The 21,713-nt window shown below is 40.2% G+C and overlaps 1 protein-coding gene across 1 annotated transcript; it reads left to right on the top strand.

Moving 5' to 3' along the window:
- Positions 1 to 4,913: 4,913 nt before the first annotated feature.
- On the top strand, positions 4,914 to 20,022 carry chmp5b (charged multivesicular body protein 5b). Its single transcript, XM_052016750.1, is given in 9 exon segments — positions 4,914 to 5,079; positions 12,769 to 12,832; positions 12,835 to 12,872; positions 13,215 to 13,261; positions 13,348 to 13,441; positions 13,698 to 13,769; positions 17,405 to 17,513; positions 19,066 to 19,181; positions 19,543 to 20,022. Coding segments are annotated over 9 exon segments (660 nt in total). The 5' UTR covers positions 4,914 to 5,010; the 3' UTR covers positions 19,594 to 20,022.
- The last annotated feature ends 1,691 nt before the right edge of the window (positions 20,023 to 21,713 follow it).

Here is a 21,713-nt window from a genome sequence, read left to right as displayed (position 1 = left end):
TTTCACATGTACTGAGGTACAGTGAAAAACTTGTCTTGCATATCGTTCATACAGATCAATTCATTACATAGTGCATTGAGGTAGCACAAGGTGTTACGGACTCAGTGAAAGTCCCTTTAAGATAGAGAGTGTGTGTATATGTGTGTGTGGGGCGTGCTTACGTCAATAGAAGGTAAAGGACGTAATGACGTTGTAGAAGAAGAAGAAGAAGAAGGAGAGAGAGAGAGAAGGGAGAGAGACACCAGCCTGCTTGTTTTCTCTATCGATGGATGAGAAACAATAACTGTGTTTGCCACTGAAATCCATGTATGGAAGTTGGAAGTAATCTGGTGGAGTTCACTTTTTTGCTGACCTGTAGAAGGAAACAGGTATTTGTGTGTGGACGACCACGGTTCGGATGCTTTTGGGGTGAGGAAGTCACTACCGAGTAAACACTGAAGTGTCGTTTGGGTTCCATCGTGGAACATTTGGATTTCGTATGTACTCTCTCTATGTTTTTCTACATCTACATCTTATCTTCAGACAACGGTGGTTGTTGAAGAAGCCCTTGCTCATGTTTCACCTTATGGCTTGCGGAACTGAACTTTAAGAACCATTCAGGAACTGGGAGTTTTGGACTTTGTCACACACACACACGACGAGTTTAGTTTTGGGGTTAACGTTCAAGGTTTAACATTTTTGAATTCTAACATACTAACATTTTTTTTTACTTTTATTTTACGTATTATCATAAGTAGTGATTAATAAAATAGTTTTTAACACTGAATCATGCTCAGTGTGTTTCTTTTGTTGCTGGTTTGTGACAAAGGTAAAAGAATACAGAATGCAGAGTAAAGTGTCACTGCTACAAAGAAAGTGCAGTGCAGGTAGACGATAAGGTGCAAGGTCAAAACGAGGTAGATTGTGAAGTCAAGAGTCCATCCTATTGTTCGATAGTCTTATAACAGGGGGATAGAAGCTGTCCTTGAGCCTGGTGTTACGTGCTTTCGGGCTTTTGTATCTTCTCCCTGATGGGAGAGGGGAGAAGAGAGAATGTCAACAGATTCCAGCATCTGCAGCCTCTTCTGTCTCCACTTATCACCTTGTAGCCTCTGTCTCTACCTTCCTCCTGCCCTCCCCCCACCTGGCTCCATCTGCCCCCTGATTTTTCTCTCTTTCTCCTAATCTGTCTCTACCTGTCATTCAACAGCTGCTGCCTTCTAACGGCTCCACCTCCCCATCATCCCCCTCCTTATCTGGTTCCACCTATTGCCTGCCAGCCCCTGCCTCACTTCCTCCTCTCACCTCTTTATACTGGCTGTCTCCCCTCTACACCCTCAGTCCTGATGCAGGGACTCAGCCCGAAGCATCGACTAAACTTCTGCCTCCACAGATGCTGCCTGATCTGTTATGTTCCTCCAGCAGTTTGTTTCTTGCTCCAGTTATTTTCATGTGTGTTTATCTTCTTTGGTTCTGTGTATAAATTCATTGATGATCTTTAATTGCTTAATATTTGGCAGGTCACAGTTACTTTAAAACATTGAGTGGATTTTTTTTTCAGATTTATTCACTTTGCTGGAAGTGAGTGGAAGATATTATCATCATCTGCAGGAGTGTGGATTTTGTGTCCGTGCCAAGATTTGTTAGCTGTGAAAGCAAATATATCAAATTTCCTGAAAAATCCCAAAGTAGTGTCATGTACCTGTTGAAATATATTATAAATTGCTCTTTCTATTTCATCATGGAGGCCTGACTGCCACCAGACTGTGTATGGAGATAGGTGGTGTCCAGGACCCATCAGAACAAAAGCATACATTTGTAGTCTCCACTCACTCCTGTCGTGCTGCACTGCCGAGAAGCTCTCCCTGACTTTACTACAATGAAGCACTCTGCCGTCCGCCACTTTTGGAGATTGCAGTGGATGCACGTGGGTTTGATACTCTGCTCGCTTTCATGGACAAGTCCAGGAGACCTTTGCCCAGACCAAAAGCTGACACTTCTGAAAGCTCCATTCACGTACTCCATTTTCCACTTCCTGCACTTTATCCTCTGGCACCCTTGAGAAATATGAATGATCTTGTGAGTAGCACAACCCAAGACAATTGGCAGCAGCCTCAGTGAATCTACTCGGTGCAAGTGACTGGGTGACTGACAAAGGGGGACGACCTCTGCTGAACCCCAAATGTTCAAAGTACTGACACTAGTTTCCTATCTCTCTAATCCTTCTTTCTTCTAGTTTATCTGCAGAGAAGAGCTAGGAAAGTAATTGTTTCCTGCAGCCCACTTTTTCTCTTCCTGTTATATTAATCTAAAAGTCTTCCCCCAGTAAGAATTTCAAAAGATATGAAGCAATGTGGATCTTTGACCCTTAGGAAACGGTCACAACCAACTGTGAAATCTAGCCCTCTCATGTCCTATCTGAACACCCACAGCTACATGAGCTCCAAGATTTCTGTTGCCAATATTCCTCTGGTCTTTTATGCAAATGTTCTTGATTCCACCCCACAGTGCACTACCCATTACAATTTGGCTGGTACCCCAGCTCAGCAAGAGGTTGAAAAGGCTACCCAGCAGTAGAAAAATAACAAGACCTCTGAAGCAGACTAAACTCTTGCCTATGTACTAAAACATTATGGAGAAGTACTTCTGCTGCAAATTCATGACCTCATGTCCCTCATCTGGTAAGAACAGACCATGCCTAAGTATCTCAGATATACCATAATCATGAGAATCTTCAAGAAAGGAGACAATTCCAACTGCAGTAATTGCAGACGGGTCTCCTTAATGTCTTCCACAGGGAAACACTTTACAAGAATCCTCCACAGCCACCTTTCCCAGTGTCCAGCAGCTCCCAGTTTTGCAGTGCAGACTCCAGTCTTGAATATAGATGATGTTCATCAAATGACAAATCCAAGAAAAATGTAGAAAGCAGCACCAACCCCTGTCCAGGGGCTTTTTATAGAGCCATAGTAAAATACAGCACAGAAACAGGCTCATTGGCCCACCAAGTCCCCATCATCCATTAATCTTACCCTAAACCATTTTATTGTCTCCATATTCTCATCAGCTGCACCACTCCACCCCCCCCCCCCCCCGCCCCATCAAGGTCCTACCACACACCTGCACATTAGTGGCAATTTGCAGAGGCCAATTAACTGACCAACCTACATGTCTTTGGGATGCTGGAGGAAAACAGAGCACACAGAGAAACCCACACAGTCACAGGGAGGACATGCAAACTCCACTCAGAGGGCACTAGAGGTCAGGATTGTACTTGCAGCGCTGGAGATGTGAGGCAGCAGCTCTACTGGCCCCATCACTGTGCCGACCTTAACAGTGTCCGAGGATTATGAAGAATCCTTCTTAAGTTTTGCTGTCCTCAGAAATTCATTATCATTATTTTCCACATGATAACATGCAAGCTATGATTCTTACCACAGACCCAATCCCTGTGCAGAATGAGGTCAAACAAAGGTGTGTTATTATTGCAGTCCACAGGGGCGGCACGGTAGCGTTGTGGTTGGCATGACGCTATTACAGTGCCAGCGATCGGGGTTCAATTCCCGTCGCTGTCAGTAAGGAGTTTGTACGTTCTCCCGTGTCTGCGTGGGTTTCCTCCGGGAGCTCCGGTTTCCTCCCACATTCCAAAGACGTATGGGTAGGTTAATTTGGGTTTAAAAAATGGGCGGCACGGACTCGTTGGGCTGGAAGGGCCTGTTACCACGCTGTAAATAAAATTTTTTAAAAAATTTAATACTATACCTCACAACAAGCACTCTACTAGAGTGGAGTTAATCCACAGGATGATGGGAAGTTGTTCATCCTTCACTGTCCCCACTCCAGAATCAAGATTCAAGCTCACCGAATCTTAATCAATATTTTAGTGTCCGTTTGTGTATGTGCACATTTGGAAGGGTTCCAAATCATTGTTGGCTCCTTCACTGAAGCCAGTGGGAGGTTGAGCTTTATCCCAGATATCTGGAAGACAAGGGTCCTCACCCATCTCCCCACTTAACCACTCTTCCTGACAATCAAGGTCCTGGAAAATGTGGATCACTTTTCACATCTCTCAGCAAAGCTAGACATTAATAACAAAATTCAGCATTACCACTTTGGCCACTTGAGGGAAGACCAAAACTTGAAACCTGGCACCAGGCTTTTAGTTTACAGAGCAGTGGTGATCCCTGTGCTCTCAAATGCTACAGAAACATGGACAACCTGCAGGAGGCACCTCAAGGCACTGGAGATGTACCACATTTTTGCAAAATCCTCCAAATCCATTAGCAGGATAATTAAACCAATACTGATATCCTTTCCCAGACCAACATTCCCAGGATCAAGGCTGTGATCACAGTCAGATAGCTGCAGAGGGTGAGCGATATTGCCAACATGTCTTCTACATGACTCCCAAAATAAGCACTCCAAGGTCTACCACAGCAAGAGATTTTCAGGAGCACCAAGGGAACATTTTAAGGGCATTCTCAATGTCTCCTTGAAAAAATATTTAAAAATCAGCATGGGAATCCCTAGCCAGTGATCACTAAAGAATGGAGAAGGAGCATCTGGGAAAGCACTGAGCACCTTGAGTCTCTTCTCCCGCAGCTGTGGCAGATTCTGGCAATCCCACCCAGGAATCTTCAGCCACCTCAGAACTGAAGTGGAAGCAAGTCATTCTGGGCGCAACAGGATTGCCTAAGAAGAAGTGCAAGTCAGAGCATTTGCTTACTTGTCGACCGATCTTCTGCGCGTTTATTTTCAGCTTTAGGTGCACCTTGAAAGCTCAGGACTTGCTTCATTGAGCCAACAAACGCCCCACTGCTCTACACCGCCCCCCGTTGTACCAAATGAGGTACTGCAGCCACTCGCCTGGCAATACGTCGCGCGTGTTACGGGATGATGTCATAGGAAGTGTCTTCCGTGCGTATCGCGTCATTAATCCCGTGTTTTCGCCCCCGCCCACGACCACTGTGACGCGACGCCGCTGGGTCGGGTGGGATTTTGTTTTGCTTTTGTCCCCAACTCTCAGTCGCCATGAATCGGCTGTTCGGACGAGCCAAGCCCAAAGGTCCTCCGCCCAACCTGACGGACTGTATCGGCAATGTGAGTGTACCGGCAGCGGGTGGGTCGAGCACACGGGGCCCGGTGAAGGCTGCCCTGGGCTGGGTGACGGCGGGGCCGGCCGCCGGGGAGCGGCCTGGCGCGTCTCAGGCTTCACTGGGGAGGGATCCGGGCTGGAGCCTCCCCGGCCCCCGGAGGCCTGCGTTCAGTCCGGGTTTCCGCACCGGATGAGCAGAGATTTTTCGCGGAGAGCACGGAGAACTCCGGATAAATAGTGGGAAGTCCGAAGCCATCGCTGTCACTCCGGTCTCAGCAACCTCCTCCTTTACCCCTCAGGATATGTGTTGGTGACTACCCCACACTTCGCATATTTATGGTGGATATATTGGTTCATTGGGAATAACACTTGCACGCTTAATAAACCATGTCTTCCTACGCATTGTGTGCAAGGGAGATGCCTTCTCTCTTGATAGGTGTAATCCAATGCAGATCTGGTGTCATCCTTGTAAATCTTTCTTGCACCTTCTCCACTGCCTGTACGTCCTTTTTATTCTCCTTGGGCAGTTCCTCTGGATTCAGGATGACTTGCTCCTCGCCTGGTTTTGCGGTTTCTACGATGACCGTGGGAACTATCGATACCCCCACAGGTCAGACAGGAGATGTCTGATGGGACGAGTGGGTGGGTAGTTTGTGAGGTGGTGCACTCCTGCCATTTACGTAGGGCTTCTTTGTGCTCCTTGATCATTGACCCAAATGCATCTTCTCCACTTTGGGCCAGGGATTCCCAAGAATCAGTGGAAATACTGCATTTTTTTAAAGGAGGCTTTGAGCACATTTTTCTGTCTGCTTGTCTTTCTGTGACAAAGCTCAATAGAGTATCTGTTTCAAGAGTCTAGAGTTTGTCATGCAAATGACATGGTCAACAGAGCTTGCTGAGTGTAACTAGGCCCTCAATGCCTGGTTTTGGCTTGTGAGTGGACGTTGACATTGGTTTGCTTATCTTTCTGATGAATTTGGAAAATTTTGCAGTTATATAGTTGCTGATGTCTTTCTAGTGTTTTGGGGTGTTTGCTGTAGGTATGTACGGCAGGAAGCACTGACCATGAGTTTGGTACAAAGTCTGAGGTCTTGATATTCATGCACCTCTTCCCTCAATTGATCAAAGTCTGTGCTGTGGCTTTGATGAAATTCACAATCGTCTTCATCGACGTCTGCTTTCACTGAGAGGTGCCTCCCAGTACATGAGAATTGGTCTGTGTTTTCCATGAACCTTTACTCTGAGGGCAGCATGGTACAGTGGGGGTAGGTTGGTGGAGAACCTTTCTCTTGCGCATATTGAATGTATTCTCATCCTCGTATGCTTTAGGTTTCAGTGAACGTGTCGAAGGTGCCTATGAGATTGGCAAACACAAATGTCTGTGTACTGCAGCTCAACTAAGGTTCCAGTGATCGAGCTTTTGGAGTGCAGTTGCCAATCAGTTCTGATGACTAACTCCACTCCTGGAAAGCTTTTAAAATGTGACCAGGAACTGTAGGAAGTAGTCTAAATGCAGTCCAACCAAGGTTTTCAGTTCTTTCCCTTCAGAAAGAAATTCTCTCGGTTGGCTTCCTTTTTAATTACTGCTCTGTGTTGTTCTTTTTTAATAATTTGTACTTCCAGGTTCCTTTGCTCCCCGCCCTCTTTAGATTCATATTTTCAATGTAACTTGCTACCTATGTATTTTCTTATCAGAATGTAATACCTTTCATTTAATAAAAGATAGTAATGTTTAGATATTAAGATTTAGTGATAAAGGAAAAAAAAGATTGCTAATTACTCATACAGGAATTCTAACTCCTTCCTGTCCCTCCCCACCCCACTGTGGTGTGAACTTGCAATACCTAATAGTGTCATCTGATCCGGTGAGAAATAGGCAGGAATGTAAGCTTGAGATTTGAAGGAAGTGAAAGTTTTACTTATTTGGACCTGTACATTTCTTTGCCTTTCTTATGACAACAATGTTGACAAGCTCTCTTCATTTTCAGCATCTTGCTATCCAGTCGTTATGTTGTATTTGTTCTTAATATTTGGTTGTTCCACACTGGAAACTTTAAACATAAAATGCTGGAAATATTCAGGAGGTTGGACAGGATCTGTGGAAGAAATGGACAACTTCGTTACCCTGTTGCAAATGTTAGATCTGAACCTGAGGGTATTGCAGATGAGTCACATTTAAAGCTCGAAAGGAAGGAGATGCACCTTCTAGCATCTCTTGGGTAATCTTGCAGGTTTTTCTTAAAAATGTATGCAAGAACATTGGGGGGGGGGGACATTAAGAGAAATTAAAGATATCTGTGTGATCCAGAGATTTGAAAAACTGAGGATGTGGTAGGTCTTGCACTTTCTCTAGAAGTAAGAGGATGGAGAAGCTGTAGGAACTAGGAGAAGAATGGGATGACACCAAGGATGCAACCTGCCCTGCCAACCCAGAACTTGGATAGAGAGCCCTAACCCAACACCATTTCCTTTACCTCTTGCCTGGAAAGACCTGTACACTTATTGCATTGTCACAGGTGCTTTATTGTTCAGAAAAAAAAATCATGAACAGAGGTAAAATGGGAAGTTATTGAAGTCAGCTTTAAATTAGGAGGGCTGCAAAATGTTTAATTTAAAAAAAAAGACATAGTGCTGTTCCTTATTCTTCTTTAGAACAGCATGGAAAGCCAAAACTGATGGGTGACAATAGGAATTTTAAGGTGTGTGACTAGGTTGTGCTTAATGGACAGAACACAGGTATTTGGAAAGTGGCCACCTAATTTGTTTCATGTCCTCGCTGTAGAGAAGGCTGCACTGTCAGTAGGAACCACAGTATTTCAGGTTTAAATGAGAGGAGTAATGTGTAAAAACTGGCTGCAGTGAGCCGTCCAGGAAAGATGAAGCTTAAGCCCCTGCTGCTAATGAATTGTTTAGGCTTAGAGGAATGGATGAGAATAGAGAAATTCACATGGGTAGAGTTCAGAAGAAAAAATAGGTTTGGAATGAAGTTAATAGGAAGAGAAAGCTATGAGATTGGATGGTTTCCAACATTTACTGAAGCTTGTGTTCTTGCTGCACAAAAGAATTGAATTATTTGGTTGAAATGCTGGATGAAGCAAAGGTTGATGTGGAGTTCTGATCAGGACAACTCTCTATTGTTGAGGAGAGGATATACTTGTATCCACAAATAGCAGAGAGGACAAATTCTGTGGGTAGTGGTTAGAGGAGAAATGAATGTAACAGATTTAACAGTATTGATGGGTGAAATCTGAGCTAGAGTTCACCGGCAATGATTTGGAACTGGAACTAGGTGCCAAGAAATGCAGTGGAAGTACATGGCTTGTGAAGGAAAATGCATATCAATAAAAGTAAAATTGCATCAATGAGAGGAACCAAATTTCTTCAGGTTATGTGCTCCTGAAAGAGAGTGGCATGAACTAAGAGTAAATTGCTGGATATCTGCAAAAGATTGGGCAGTATCTCTGGGGTGAATAGACAAATGTAAGTTTCAGTTGCGAAACATTTGGTAGGATAATCATACCTACTTGTTTTGGCCAGAAGTCTTCCCTTGCACTTTAGATCTACCTTTGGCTTCCTGTGCACTTGTATTTATTTAATGAAGACTGCTGGCTTCCTGTCAGTTTCATTATTCTGATTAATCTCTCTAAATGTGTGAAGAACTTTCAAATCCAAATGAATATTGTCAGACCCAAAAAGGGTGTCCTGTGTGATGGTGGTAGGGCCCGTATCTAAACAAATGTAAACTTAGCTCTTGCTGTTTCCCCAGAAGTACTGTTATGATTATTTAATTAATATTAAATTCTTTTGATTTTGTCTTTAAAGTATGGATTTGATTAAATGTAGGGGTTAATAAATCTCTTGTTTTCCACTTAAGGGTAAATATTCCACTTTAACAATATTCATTTTTTTCCTTTTATTTGTTGCAATCCTTGTTAAATGTCTTACTGTAAAATCTACATATTCCAATAAAGAGACCACTGTTCTCCCCACAATACCTAACTTGCTGAGGGTTTCCAGAATTTTCAGTTTGATTTCAGATTTGCAGCATTTGGACTTGTCTGTCTTTTGATTTAGTTGAATTTTCAGCTTTTGATTTGACTTGTGCTTAATAAGTAAAACTTGATATAAAACATTGTTCTTGAGAGGATCAATACACACAAAATGCTGGAGGAACTCAGCAGGTCAGGCAGCATCTGTGGAGAGAAATAAACAGTCGACATTTCAGGTCAGGACTCTTCATCAGGACCAGCATCTTGTGTGTATTGCTCCAGATTCCAGCATCTGTAGAATCTCTTGTGTCTCTGTTGTTGATGACACTGAGTTAAAACAATAAAAACTGATTCCTGACATCATATTTCATGGAGTGTGAAGAAGTTGTGCTGAATAATTTCCAGAAAAATAGAAACCTTTGAGAAAAACTAATTGAAATTTAGTGCACTGAAGGTAACTAAAAATGATTCAGGCCAAATGGACAAAATGATAAAATTTTAAATACAAAGGGAAATGAAAGGAGTAAGAAGGGAAGTTGAATGGATATTCTTGAGGTGGATAGTAATAAAGTTAGAGAGTAGGTAAAGCAGAGATGAATGAAGCAGACAGTAATTTTTTTGCAAGAGCATTTGGAAGCATTTATTGAGGCTTTAAAGGTTATAGTAAGGTAGGAAGTTGATGTTGACAAATTGAGAGTTGCCTTGGGGGCATAATGGTTGTTATTTAAAAATTCTAAGTTATGCATAAAGAATCTATCATGTTGTAGATGTGTTTGTAGCACAAGAAAGATCTAATGTTTCCTGATTGGAGGGAAATTTGCATTATTGATTAGGGAGGATGCTTGCTTTCTATTATAGAGTTTCTGAATCATCAGTTAGCATGGAGTTCTGTACTTATGAAACTGGCAATGCATATAACATCAGGATTGGTGCCCTGGATAGTTTTAGAACTAGTTTGCCTTAACAACATTATCAAGCAAAATAATATTGTTCCAATAAGAGGTTAATTTGTATATGTTTTGCCATTTCTGATTAGGATCTTGCTGCACAAAAATGTTAATATATTGTGTGAGCTAATGTTTCAAGATGGAAGTGGGCAATTCTGGATAATGCTCTGTTTGTATTTATATCTGGATGAATGTAGTGTTGGGGGAGACTGACAAACAAATGTACAGACTATACTTTCCTCCTGCTGCTCCAAAGAACTAAAGGTTTCAGCAGTGACATTCTGCACACCAATAAATTTGCATATCTGTCACATGAGAGTAATACTCTGCTTCTACCTTTTTTGTCCTTTGATTTTGCCTTAATTTCTTCATTTGTTGTCTTTGCTCACCTTTGTTTCCTTATTTCTACAGAAGTAAAAGAAAAACAAACATGTTTCAGGTCACATAATGCAAGAAGTTCAATTGGATTAGGATGAGCAGATTTTTGGAATGAAGTGTGACTTGGACCATTTGCTGTGGGAGGTGGGGGGGGGCACGGTAATTACAGATCATTGCTTATTGCTTCTATGGGGACTGCGGTTTAGGAACTAGTTTTCTTTACAGAACTGTAAAGTTGCTTACCAGTAACAACATTTGAAATGCAAGCATACATGATGAAGTCAATATTTCTATGACTGAGAGAAAGGTCACATTCTAGAATTTATAGAAGTGGGTTCAATGCAAAGTTTGTCTCTCTTCCTTTCATTCCCAATCATAAAATCCAATAGATTTATCACTTTGAGGAACTTGCACCTCATTTTTAAAATGTATGCTTTTTAAATTGGATATTCAGTCAACACAAGGGTAATGTTAATTGACAAAAGCTTTAAGTGTTGGAACTGAGGTGGTAGAGTGGGGGATGGCAGGAATCCAGTGGGTAGGTTTCTGAATCAAAATCCAATAGTATTCTCAGGGCTAAATTATGCAACATGCACAGCTGTTAGTTTTGATGGTAAAACAACTAAAACTCTTGCATAAAATTGGAAATTTAGACTTTTGACGAAATAAGGCAGTGGCATATTCCGTGGTGATTATAATTCTTTACATATGGGTAAATCCTTTGGTTTTCTCAATGGAAGCTTCAAGTTCTACCCATAAACCTTACTATGCCACATAAACAGAACGGTTCAGTCATTTTGAAGCAGTAACTGCCAATAACTGGTAGCTTTCTCCTTGCACCCATCAACAAAGAACGCTGATCTCCATGCAGTCAGTGGAATTCTGGGTGTTGTCAGATAAGCATTAAGTCTCCTCAGATATCATATTTTCATACAGGAGTGCCCATGCTGATTCCAGGCTGCTTCTGCTGTTCAATTAAAGTTTTGCTAAAGTAGAATGTGATTTACATTGATATATCATATTGTTTTTATTTAATAAAAGTTAGTCTGTGGTAGCATAATTTGTACTTATTCTAACTGGTTACCAGGAAGTGTAGATTATGCTTGCAAGTGAGTTCCATTTTCCAGCTTTACCCCTGTGTAAAGCGCTGTTTGTAATAGAATTCTATTAATATTTTTCAGTCAAACCAGGCATGACGACAGATTCACACTCCTGATTTGATTCTGACAAGAAGATGCTAGGATCTCTACCATAAATAACTAAAGAGCTGTGTATTAAAACCAAGGGCACACATTTCTTCCACTTAATAGGTTACATAACAGAAACTGCATTTCTGTTATGTAATCAGTTCTTGGTACATGGGTGTCGTCAGCTGAATTGATGAGGCAACAAACAATGTGCTGGAGGAACTCAGCGACTCATGCAGCATCTATGGGAGGAAAAAAAATTGTCGACTTTTTGGGTTGAAACCCTGCATCAGGACATTTTGACCCGTAATGTTGACAACTTCTTTCCTCCCACAGATGCTGCATGACTTACTGAGTTCTTTAGCACATTGTTTGTTGCTCCACAATTCCAGCATCTGCAGTCTCTTGTGTCTCTGCTGAATTGATGGGAATGCGCTTTATCTAAGTTGCTGCAGGTACACTACATGTTCTCTTTTAAAGAAGAGTATGGACTAATAGGAAGGAGTGTCTATTTTTTTTCTTCCTTTTCTTAGTCCAAGAGAACTGAGGCCATTTGGGTAGTTTCACTTCTCTGGGCAATGTTTTTCCCGTAAGAAAGCAGTATTTTTAGGTACATGAAAATCGATGTCAGCCTACCTTGCTTTTTCCTGTTTAAACTATGTTGGCATTTATTTGCTGGGCCTAGTAACAGTGAAACATATGAAAGTAATTTCAAGTGTGATGCCATCCAAAAATCATCCTTAGTATTTTGAGTGGCAGCAGCAAGTTCCACTGCTAAATCACTTTGTGATCGCATGCATTTATACTAAGTTAATTTTTGGAAAGGTCGAATTTTCTGAAGTTCAAATCTATGAGGTATAATAGAAGCGTCTGTTAGTACATTTGTAGCTGAACTTTCACTAGTAAAGTGAAGATATATATGTACCCTCTTCAATGGTTTTCAAGCATACTGTTTCCTATTTTATTTATTTCCCTTTCTCACTTTCTGTCCTCTTAACACCTTTCATTGGGAGTTCATTAGCATACCGTCAGGGTTGTTTGTTTTGTTTCACTTGAGTGTTTTAGTGTTTTGCTCCATTTGCCCTGCCCCCTCCCTGCGTGATACTGAGAGTTATTACTGTCTTTATCTTCCTCTTCCACTGCAGTGAAGGAATGATAGAAAACCAAGTCTTTGGTGTTTCTTTTTTGTTCAGGTTGATGGAAGAGCAGAATCTATTGATAAGAAAATCGCTAGGCTTGATGTTGAATTAGCCAAATACAAGACCAGATGAAGAAAATGAGAGAGGGTGCATCAAAGGCAAGTATTTAAAATATTTTGGTGGTAGAAATGACTTTTTGAGCTCCACCTATCATTACTCATCAGCATGAGATGAAAACATTTTTCTATTTGCAAGTATTTATAATTCAAGACACACATTGAACCGATAGTAGTCTGAGAACTGGAACTAAACAGTACCAGGCGACATCTAATAAATGATGGGATTATTATTTAAGGGTTTAATTAAGTGCTTCACAAATATCCATTCTTGAGATCTGGCTCTGATTTCATTAAGAGGAATTCTATGTGTTTCTTGTTGAAAGCCAGCGCTTGGGATTAACTGTAAACATACTCAAATATGGTTCTTTGTTTACTTTCCAGAATATGGTAAAGCAGAAAGCAATGCGAGTTTTAAAGCAGAAGAGAATGTGAGTATTTTTGTTTAAATACAGATTAGTGTTCAAAATAACTTAACCAGTAAAATGTTTTGAATGTATCTGGTTTTCATTAATAGGTACGAGCAACAGAGGGACAACCTGATGCAGCAGTCATTTAACATGGAGCAAGCCAACTATACCATTCAGTCATTGAAAGACACAAAGACTACGGTAATATGGAATATCTCTGCATGTCTGTGGTGTTTCTCATTTGTAATAGAATAAAACTATGCTTAATATGAACACAATACATGCAGTGGAATATGGTAAATAAAAACTGTGACATCTTTGTAATTTCATGACCTAAACACTCCAAAGTCAATTTGTATTATTGATAACAGTATGCAGCTTACAGAAATAGCAGTGGAGTCAAGCTAAACTTCACTGAATGGTGCGGTATTATTGTTTCTTCTGATCTCTTGTGCAGGTGGAGGCAATGAAAACTGGTGTCAAGGAAATGAAGAAAGCTTACAAACAAGTCAAGATTGATCAGATTGAGGTGATGTATATTCTTTCTGTTTAGAAATTGCTACAAATTCTGATTGAAATGATAGTGGGTAACAGGATAAAGGAATAGTGTACATTGCAAACCTGAATTTCTTACAACATACTTAATATCTCTGTAGGAACACAAGTAGGCTACTCAGCCCCTCAAACCAGTTGTGCCTTTAATTGAGAAGGGCTGAATTGTATCTAAGTTCCAACCACCTATTTTGACATTATACTTTTATCTAGTGCAAATCTATTAGTCATAGATGTAAAGTTAACTCAGTGGGCATCCACTAGTTTTGTTTTAAAGTGTTTCATCCTTCTACAACTCTGAAGAAACCTTTGCTAACTTTTTTTCTTTTTATTGCTCAGTGTTGTGTATGATAGTATCTGATTTTTTTTAAATCTTACTCGTGTGTTTCATTTATTTTTCTTTTGCATTCCTGCAATTTGTGGGTTAAATACAAGTATTCACTGAGAAAGCAGCCAGTTGATTTGCTTTCTACAAACAATTCACTGGAGGAACTCTGTGGGTCAAGCCACATCTGTGGGTGGGGGGGAGGGGTAAGAATTGTTGACGTAACGAGCCTTTCCCCTCGTAGATGCTGCTTGACCCACTGAGTTCTTCCAGCAGGTTGTTTGTCACTCTCCAGATTCCAGTATCTTGCAGTGTCTTGTGTCTCCTAATTTGCTTTCAAGTCTTGTTTTTGTGCTGCGTCAGCAGCAGTAATTCTTCTGGAAGCTTATGAGTAGCAATATTCTACCAGCTAACGTAAACTCTTTTCCTTGACTTGTCATGTGCGTATTGCATTTTAACATAGTTCTTCAGATTAAGTTATATAGGTAGAGTTGGGAGCCATTTTTTTATATAGTAGTTACTATTTTCACATTGATTTGAAAGGAAAAATTAGCCAGGGTACTGCCTCTTCCTGAATTGGTCTTGGGATTTCTACATCTTGAACCATTGAAACAAAGGGCATTGGTTTAGCACGATTAGAAGTGTAATGACATTTGGATAATGCTTTGAAAATATGATATGTATGGTAAGTCCTCTTAGGCTTGAAGCCCCTGCTTGTTTATGTCACCTACATGATAAGGTATCCATTTATGTCTAAAAATATACTTTGTACAGATTTGAACATATTTCAGCAGCATTGGTTTCCTTAATAAGTACAAATAATTTACCAATTACATTTTCTGCACTAAAAATCAAATACATTATCCTGTAAACTGTGTAAAACTGCTAACCTAAGCTCACTCCTTACCAATAGGATATGAACATCCTGTAGTTCATATTCACTGAACACTTTCCAGATGTGATGTTGAGATCGCCAGTAATTTATGCAAATTTCTAAGTTGCCAAGTAGTTCAGAGCAAACTTTGAGTTTGGTTTTCACATTTAAACTTTTGGTTTGCAGATTTACCTGGTGCATGCACCCTCTGACGTGAGTTGATAATGAAGGTGGTTGGGGCTACACATGTGAATTGTAGTCTGCAGTCCTCTAGTCTTGGTGATCATATCCAAGTATGCAAGTATGGATATGATGCTGACTAAATTCACTGAAGTATATTCATCCAAGGCTGGATCAGGTCACAGAAAAGGGTTCAAATACTTGTTATTCTAATTTGAAGATTTTATTTATCATCTGAACTCTTGTCCTCCCCACTGCTTAAAGGTGAGGCTAGCAAGCTTAGTGGTTTGCCTCCAAAACTGTTCACCATTGCTTTTTTTTCCAATTGACTTGTTATGTACTGTAGCTGCATCATGTTACTAAATGTTTAAGAGATTAGCTATTGATTAATTTCCAAATGAAGTGTCCTGATAGCCTTCTGTAGGTGCTGTGACATTTAGATAATACTAAACCAATGCCCTGTTGCTCCACTAGGTATTTACCTGTTTTATGCAATGGAAAACCCTTCTTGAGGTCAGATTATTTAATTGTTGCCCACTACTTGGCTTTGAGAAACACTACACATTGTTTTGACTCCAGTAGCTGTTATATCTGATTTGACTTTCCTGAATTATTACAATTATACAGAAGATAAACTTTTGAATATGTAAGATAACATTTTGTAGACTTGTTGTGGCAAATTATCTTTGTTTTTCCGAACATTTGAATATAGAGTCACAGCACAGAAACAGGCCCTTTGGCCCAGCTTGTCCATAGCCAACCAAGTTTGTCAACCCTGAGTGAGTCCCATTGCCAGCGTTTGGCCCATATCCCTCTAAATCTTTCCTATCCGTGTGCCTGTCCAAATGTCTTTTAAACATTGTAATTGTACCTGCCTCCACCACCCACCACCCTTTATGAAAAACTTTGCCCCCCAGATCACCTGAAATCCTTCCGCTCTCCTAACCTGAAATCCTTCCGCTCTCACCTGAAATCCTTCCGCTCTCACCTGAAATCCTTCCGCTCTCACCTGAAATCCTTCCGCTCTCACCTGAAATCCTTCCGCTCTCTACCTGAAATCCTTCCGCTCTCACCTGAAATCCTTCCGCTCTCACCTGAAATCCTTCCGCTCTAGTTTTAGACTCCCCTACCCTGGGAAAAAGACTGTGACTATGAACTATGACCCTCATGATTTTAGAGACCTCTATATGGTCATCCCTCAGTCTCCTTGGTCTTGGCTTATCCAGTCTCTCCTTATAGACTCAAAGCCCTCCAGTCCTGGGAACATCCTTGTGAATCTTTCCTGCACCCTTTCCAGCTGAATGATACCCTTCCTACAGCAGGACAAAATATTCAGTGACTCGGCCTCCACAGTCCTCTTGGGTAGAGAATTCCAAGATTCACCATCCTCCAGGCGAAAATAATTCTTTCTCATCTGTCCTGAATGGCCAGCCCCTATGTCTGAGCTTATGACCTCCCCCCCCCCCCCATCCCCCACCTTACCCCCGGATCGCAACACCCAAAGGACACCTCAGCTACCCATCCACCCTGTCAAGCCCCGTAAGAACTGTGCTTGTTTCGGTGAGATTGCTCCCATTCATTCCTTAGGTTGGAAGACTTTATCGAGTTTAGTTTAGGGCAAATACATCGCTGAAGCTTCACTTTAGTCAAGTACCCGTTATTCTGTACATTCTGGCCTGCAATTATTTACTATCAAGGGTGATTATTTTGTACCACACTGTGTAATGTGACTTGCTCCTGCTGCACTGCCCAATTCAGTGGTTGAGAATTAATCCACATGATACACCATTAGGAAAATAATTGCCGCTCTAAACACTGACACAGCACAAAATTGTTCTGCGAAATACTTTCAAGGTCATTGTGCTCCTCTGAAACATCCAATGATTACTCAAAAGAAACTTAGATCTCGAATAATTTTTAAAAACTCCATGGGAAGAGAAAAACATGTAAATAGACAGTACCTCCTCCGCTGAGCCTGCAACCTGTCCCATCAAAATGGACAAAGGCAGCAGGCACATGGTGACTTGGAGTGGGAAGCTGTGGGTGGTAATTGGTACTTATTGTTGTCACATGTACTGAGATATGGTGAAAAGCTTTGTTTGAATGCCAACCAGACAGATCACTCCATACATAAATACATCGAGGTAGTAAAAAAGGAAAACAGAATGCAGAATATAGCGTTACAGTTACATTTAGTAGAGGATCATATCTATCCACTATTGGTGTCCACAAGAACATACAAGATCAATTAGAAGACATGATGGAAGAAGCAAATGATGTGCAGGAAGCCTTGAGCCGCAGTTATGGAACACCAGAAATTGATGAGGATGACCTGGAAGCAGGTGAGGATGAACTCCCCATTGTTTATCATAACTGTGTATAATTGCAGTATAATCTCATGAGGCTCCCTGACACATTGTAGTTTGGAGCTGTGTGTTACAGTCTTATATCCTACCCTTGCTTGAATCCAGCAAAGCTAACTGCTGGTAGTGGAGACTTAAAAGAGAAACTGTTTTTAATAGTTTCAATTATCTTGTTGAAAATATTAGACACATTTAAGTCAACACAATTGCTTCCTCAGTGTTGAACATTAGAGCACAAAGTTATACTTCTGTTTGATTGATCGACAAAGCATCTTGTTGATTTGACAGGTTTATGCATGGAATTGCCCAATTTAAATGTACTTTTCTATGAATATATCAGCAGTAAATTGGTCTGTTCCATATTGCAAATGGAGTCAGTCGTACAGCACAGAAATGGGCTCTTGCCCCACCATGTCCGTAGTACTTATTTATATTAATCTTGTTTATCCGCATTTGGTCCATTGTCTTCTGTACTTTCGCAGTTTGTGTGCTTGTCTGAATGCTGCTTTAATGTTGTGGGAGTACCTGTCGCCAGCTCTTCAGGCAGCATGCCCAGTTCCAACCATACCCTGTATGCAAAAATTCCCCCTCAGATCCCTTCTAAACCTCCTATCTCTCTCCTTATACCTTTGCCCTCTTGTTTTAGGCACCACCACCACGGGGGGAAGGGGGATGTAGATTCTTACTATCTACCCTATTCATCTCCCTCATAATTTTGTATACCTCTTTCAAATGCTCCCTTGGCCGTCTCCACAACAGGGGAAAACAGTCTATCCATTCTGCTCCTAGTAACTGAAATGATTCAATTCAGGCAACATCCTGGTGAATCTCTGCACTCCAGTGCAATCACATCCTTCCTATAACGAGGTGACCAGAAAACGCACAGGGTACGCCAAGTGTGGGCCAATGTTTTAAAAAGCTGTAACATGACATTCCAAAGCTGATGAATTCAAGCATTCCATATTCCTTCTTCACCACCCTATCTACCTGTGTTGCCATTTTTGGGGAACTATGGACTTCTACCACAAAGTCCCTCTGTTTACTGACATTCCATTTGAACATTTCCACCTAAAATGAAATTTATAAAATTAGTACAGGCGGCACATTTTTTCACTTTTATTCCATGAGAGTGAATTTTTATTCCCTATCCCAGATTTTTTTGGAAGTGATTTGTGAATTTTGGAAGGATGATTTTTCATTACCCGTGCAGCCATAATATAGAGGTCACTTGTATATAGTTTAATTTGAGATGGGCTGATTAGGTATTATATTAGTGGTTTTGTCTGCATGTGCTTTTTTTCCTTGCACATGACTGATCATTTTTGCCCAACATTATCTGACAGAGTAGACAGAAAAACTAGTTTCTGTGTCACGATGGGACTTGCGCTATGCGCTATAGCACTATAGCGAAAGGATTTGGGTAAGAGGATGGATTACATGTTTATCCCAGTCAAAGTTTTATACATTGACCTGATGTGTGTAATAAATTGTTTGTTTCTTTACTCTGTATTGTCTTGTTTTGTACATTTAGAGCTGGATGCACTAGGTGATGAGCTTCTAGCTGATGACGACTCATCCTATTTAGATGAGGCTGCATCTGCACCATCTATTCCTGAAGGTGTTCCAAGTGACGCAAAAACTAACAAGGTATGTTTCATAATCTGCTAGTATATTTCCCTTTGCAATCAAGCATTTCTGAATTTTATTAAATTGTTCTGCCATGCGTGACATGGCATTGTGGAGCCTTGGGTGCATCTTCAGCTACATTTGTATTAAGTAATGCAAAAGCTGCACTTCTCTTTGCAGTTTATGATGAGTGATAATATGTTTAATAGATGACATTTCAATGAGAATTTTTACTTTCTTATTTCACTATCTGAATGTTGTATGTAATACTTGCGGCCCTTCAGCAAACTAAACAGTTAAATATGCTCTGTGTAGCTGTACATGTCAGCACTAAAGTGTATTTTTTTCATTAACCAATACTAAGAATTATTTGTGTTTTCAGGATGGTGTACTAGTGGATGAATTCGGCTTGCCACAGATTCCTGCAACTTAACACAGGTTCTCAAGCAAATTTGTAATTGAGATATGTTTTTTGTACATAACTGGCCATTTCCTAAGATACTGTTTCGGAATCAAAAACTTCATGACCTTCACTGCATTATGGAATGTGGCTTGGAAAACATCTTATATCATATTGTGGGCTTCTAAGTTTCTATTTAATTCTTTTAAATAATGTAAGAAATATCATGTAGAATTGACCCCTTACAGTCTGTGTACTCTCAGTGATTAATTGCACTTGTGTACTATTTTGCTTGCAATGGATACTAAGCATGATAATACAGAAAACTGGTTTGTGGAAAATATTGTGTGGGATCAAATTTGGCTAACCTGTACTTTAATAAACATGCTGCAGAGACAGATATTTAAGCTCTGTAAATCTTTTTTTCTTTTTATTATTGCAATAAATAATTATTTTCGGACAGTTGTAGTCTTCTAATTAATAAACACTCTTTTCAACTAAGGAACTAGCTTCTAATCAGTTTTGCTGAATTGAATAAAACTAATTTGTGTAAAACAAAAAATTGAAAATCCATTTGGTGAGGTAGTAATATGTTGCTGTTTTAATGTGGGTCAGCCCAAATAAGCAAGATAAAAGTTCTCCCTCCCAAGAATTTTGTGCAACTAGGTTTGGCTTTGGCTGTCCAGTTCTCAGTTACCATATGGTCTCAGTGATTTATTTTTATGAAATATTTTAATGTATAGGAATGTTGGCTCAGCACTACATCTTCTTAACATGAGCACTCTGTCTAAATATTTCAATTAATGAAAATAATTGTTTCATCTATATTCTCGCCACAATGTAGCTGAAGATTTGTCAAATCTTCTATTTAATTATTTTGTGGAAAACTAAACTGTCAATGATCTTAAATGGGTAAGTGGGTGCACTTTTAATGGAGGAATTGAGTTGATGGTTTAGAACTAAGGCAGATTTATTTTACATCTGACACAATTATTTCTTGCATTGGGAATATGTGATGACATTGAAAAGAGAAAAATCCTGTAGTACTGATAATCTCTTGCCTTGTGTGAAGACATACTTTATCAAAATAGAGTAATAAGTGTCTCCCTAAAATAACTTTTAAATGCAAAAATGAAGGCCTTAGATATGTCAACATTGTTTATTTTGTATTGGAACCAGAGTTCTGTTTCTTGTGCACAACTATCTTGTGACTCTTATGAAACAAATTTTAGTGAATTTTGGTTCACAGCTTTTGTTTTTATTGAAATGAAACAAACATTTCAGCTTCAAGGAAAAAGCTTAACTATTATCCTTTTGTTTCCCTGGCTACCCAAAAATTAATCAGTTTTATTTTGAATACAGTAAACCCAAAAGTTTTGTGGGAAATAAATTCCAAAAATGGCTGTGAAGCAGGAATAACTGGATACAATTTTTATGTACATACGGAAGTCAAATAAGCACAGTTTGTATGTAATGTATAATAAATTTAACACTGCTAATAAACCTAACATGTACTGATAATATAACTATCATTATTGTGCTCTTTAGTTATCAGCAATAGTAAAAGCTTGGTTATCTGGTACATCACTAACCGGCACTCTCCAGCAACATGCATTTCAGAGGAAGTACCTGTGCCAAAATTGGGGCATTGCCAGGGAGCACCCTGGCCAGTGTCAGAGCAGTGCCCAGGCTGACATTTTGGCAGCACTGAGCGAGTGCCTTGGCATCCCCAGCCATTGCTTTCCTTGTATCTTCTTCTGCAAGCTGAGTAATGCCAATTGCCAACTCATTGGTGAGTACTGCAGAATATTATAAACAGCTTTCTCTATTAAGTTACTTGTACTACATTGGCCTGTTAAGTTTGCAGAGAAAGTCAACCACAAATTTGCAGAACTATGAAAATGAAGTCATGAAAAGTTAAAGGTTTACAGTATATTGAACAACTGAATCCACAGCTATAGAACATTAACAGAAAAGGCCCTTCAGCCCATGATGTTGTGCTGAACTAATTAAACAAGTAATCAAAAGCCTAACTAAACTAATCCCTTATGCCTAGTCAATGTCCATATCCCTCCATTCTCTGCTCATTAAAGTGCCTATCTAAGAGCTTCTATCGTATTTGCCTCCACTACCACCCCTGGCAGTGCATTCCA

This window comes from Pristis pectinata, chromosome 5, assembly GCF_009764475.1.
Source record: "Pristis pectinata isolate sPriPec2 chromosome 5, sPriPec2.1.pri, whole genome shotgun sequence".
Lineage (NCBI taxonomy): Eukaryota > Metazoa > Chordata > Chondrichthyes > Rhinopristiformes > Pristidae > Pristis > Pristis pectinata.
The sequence above is the reverse complement of the archived record's forward strand: the minus strand, read 5'-3'. Positions and strand labels throughout refer to the sequence as shown.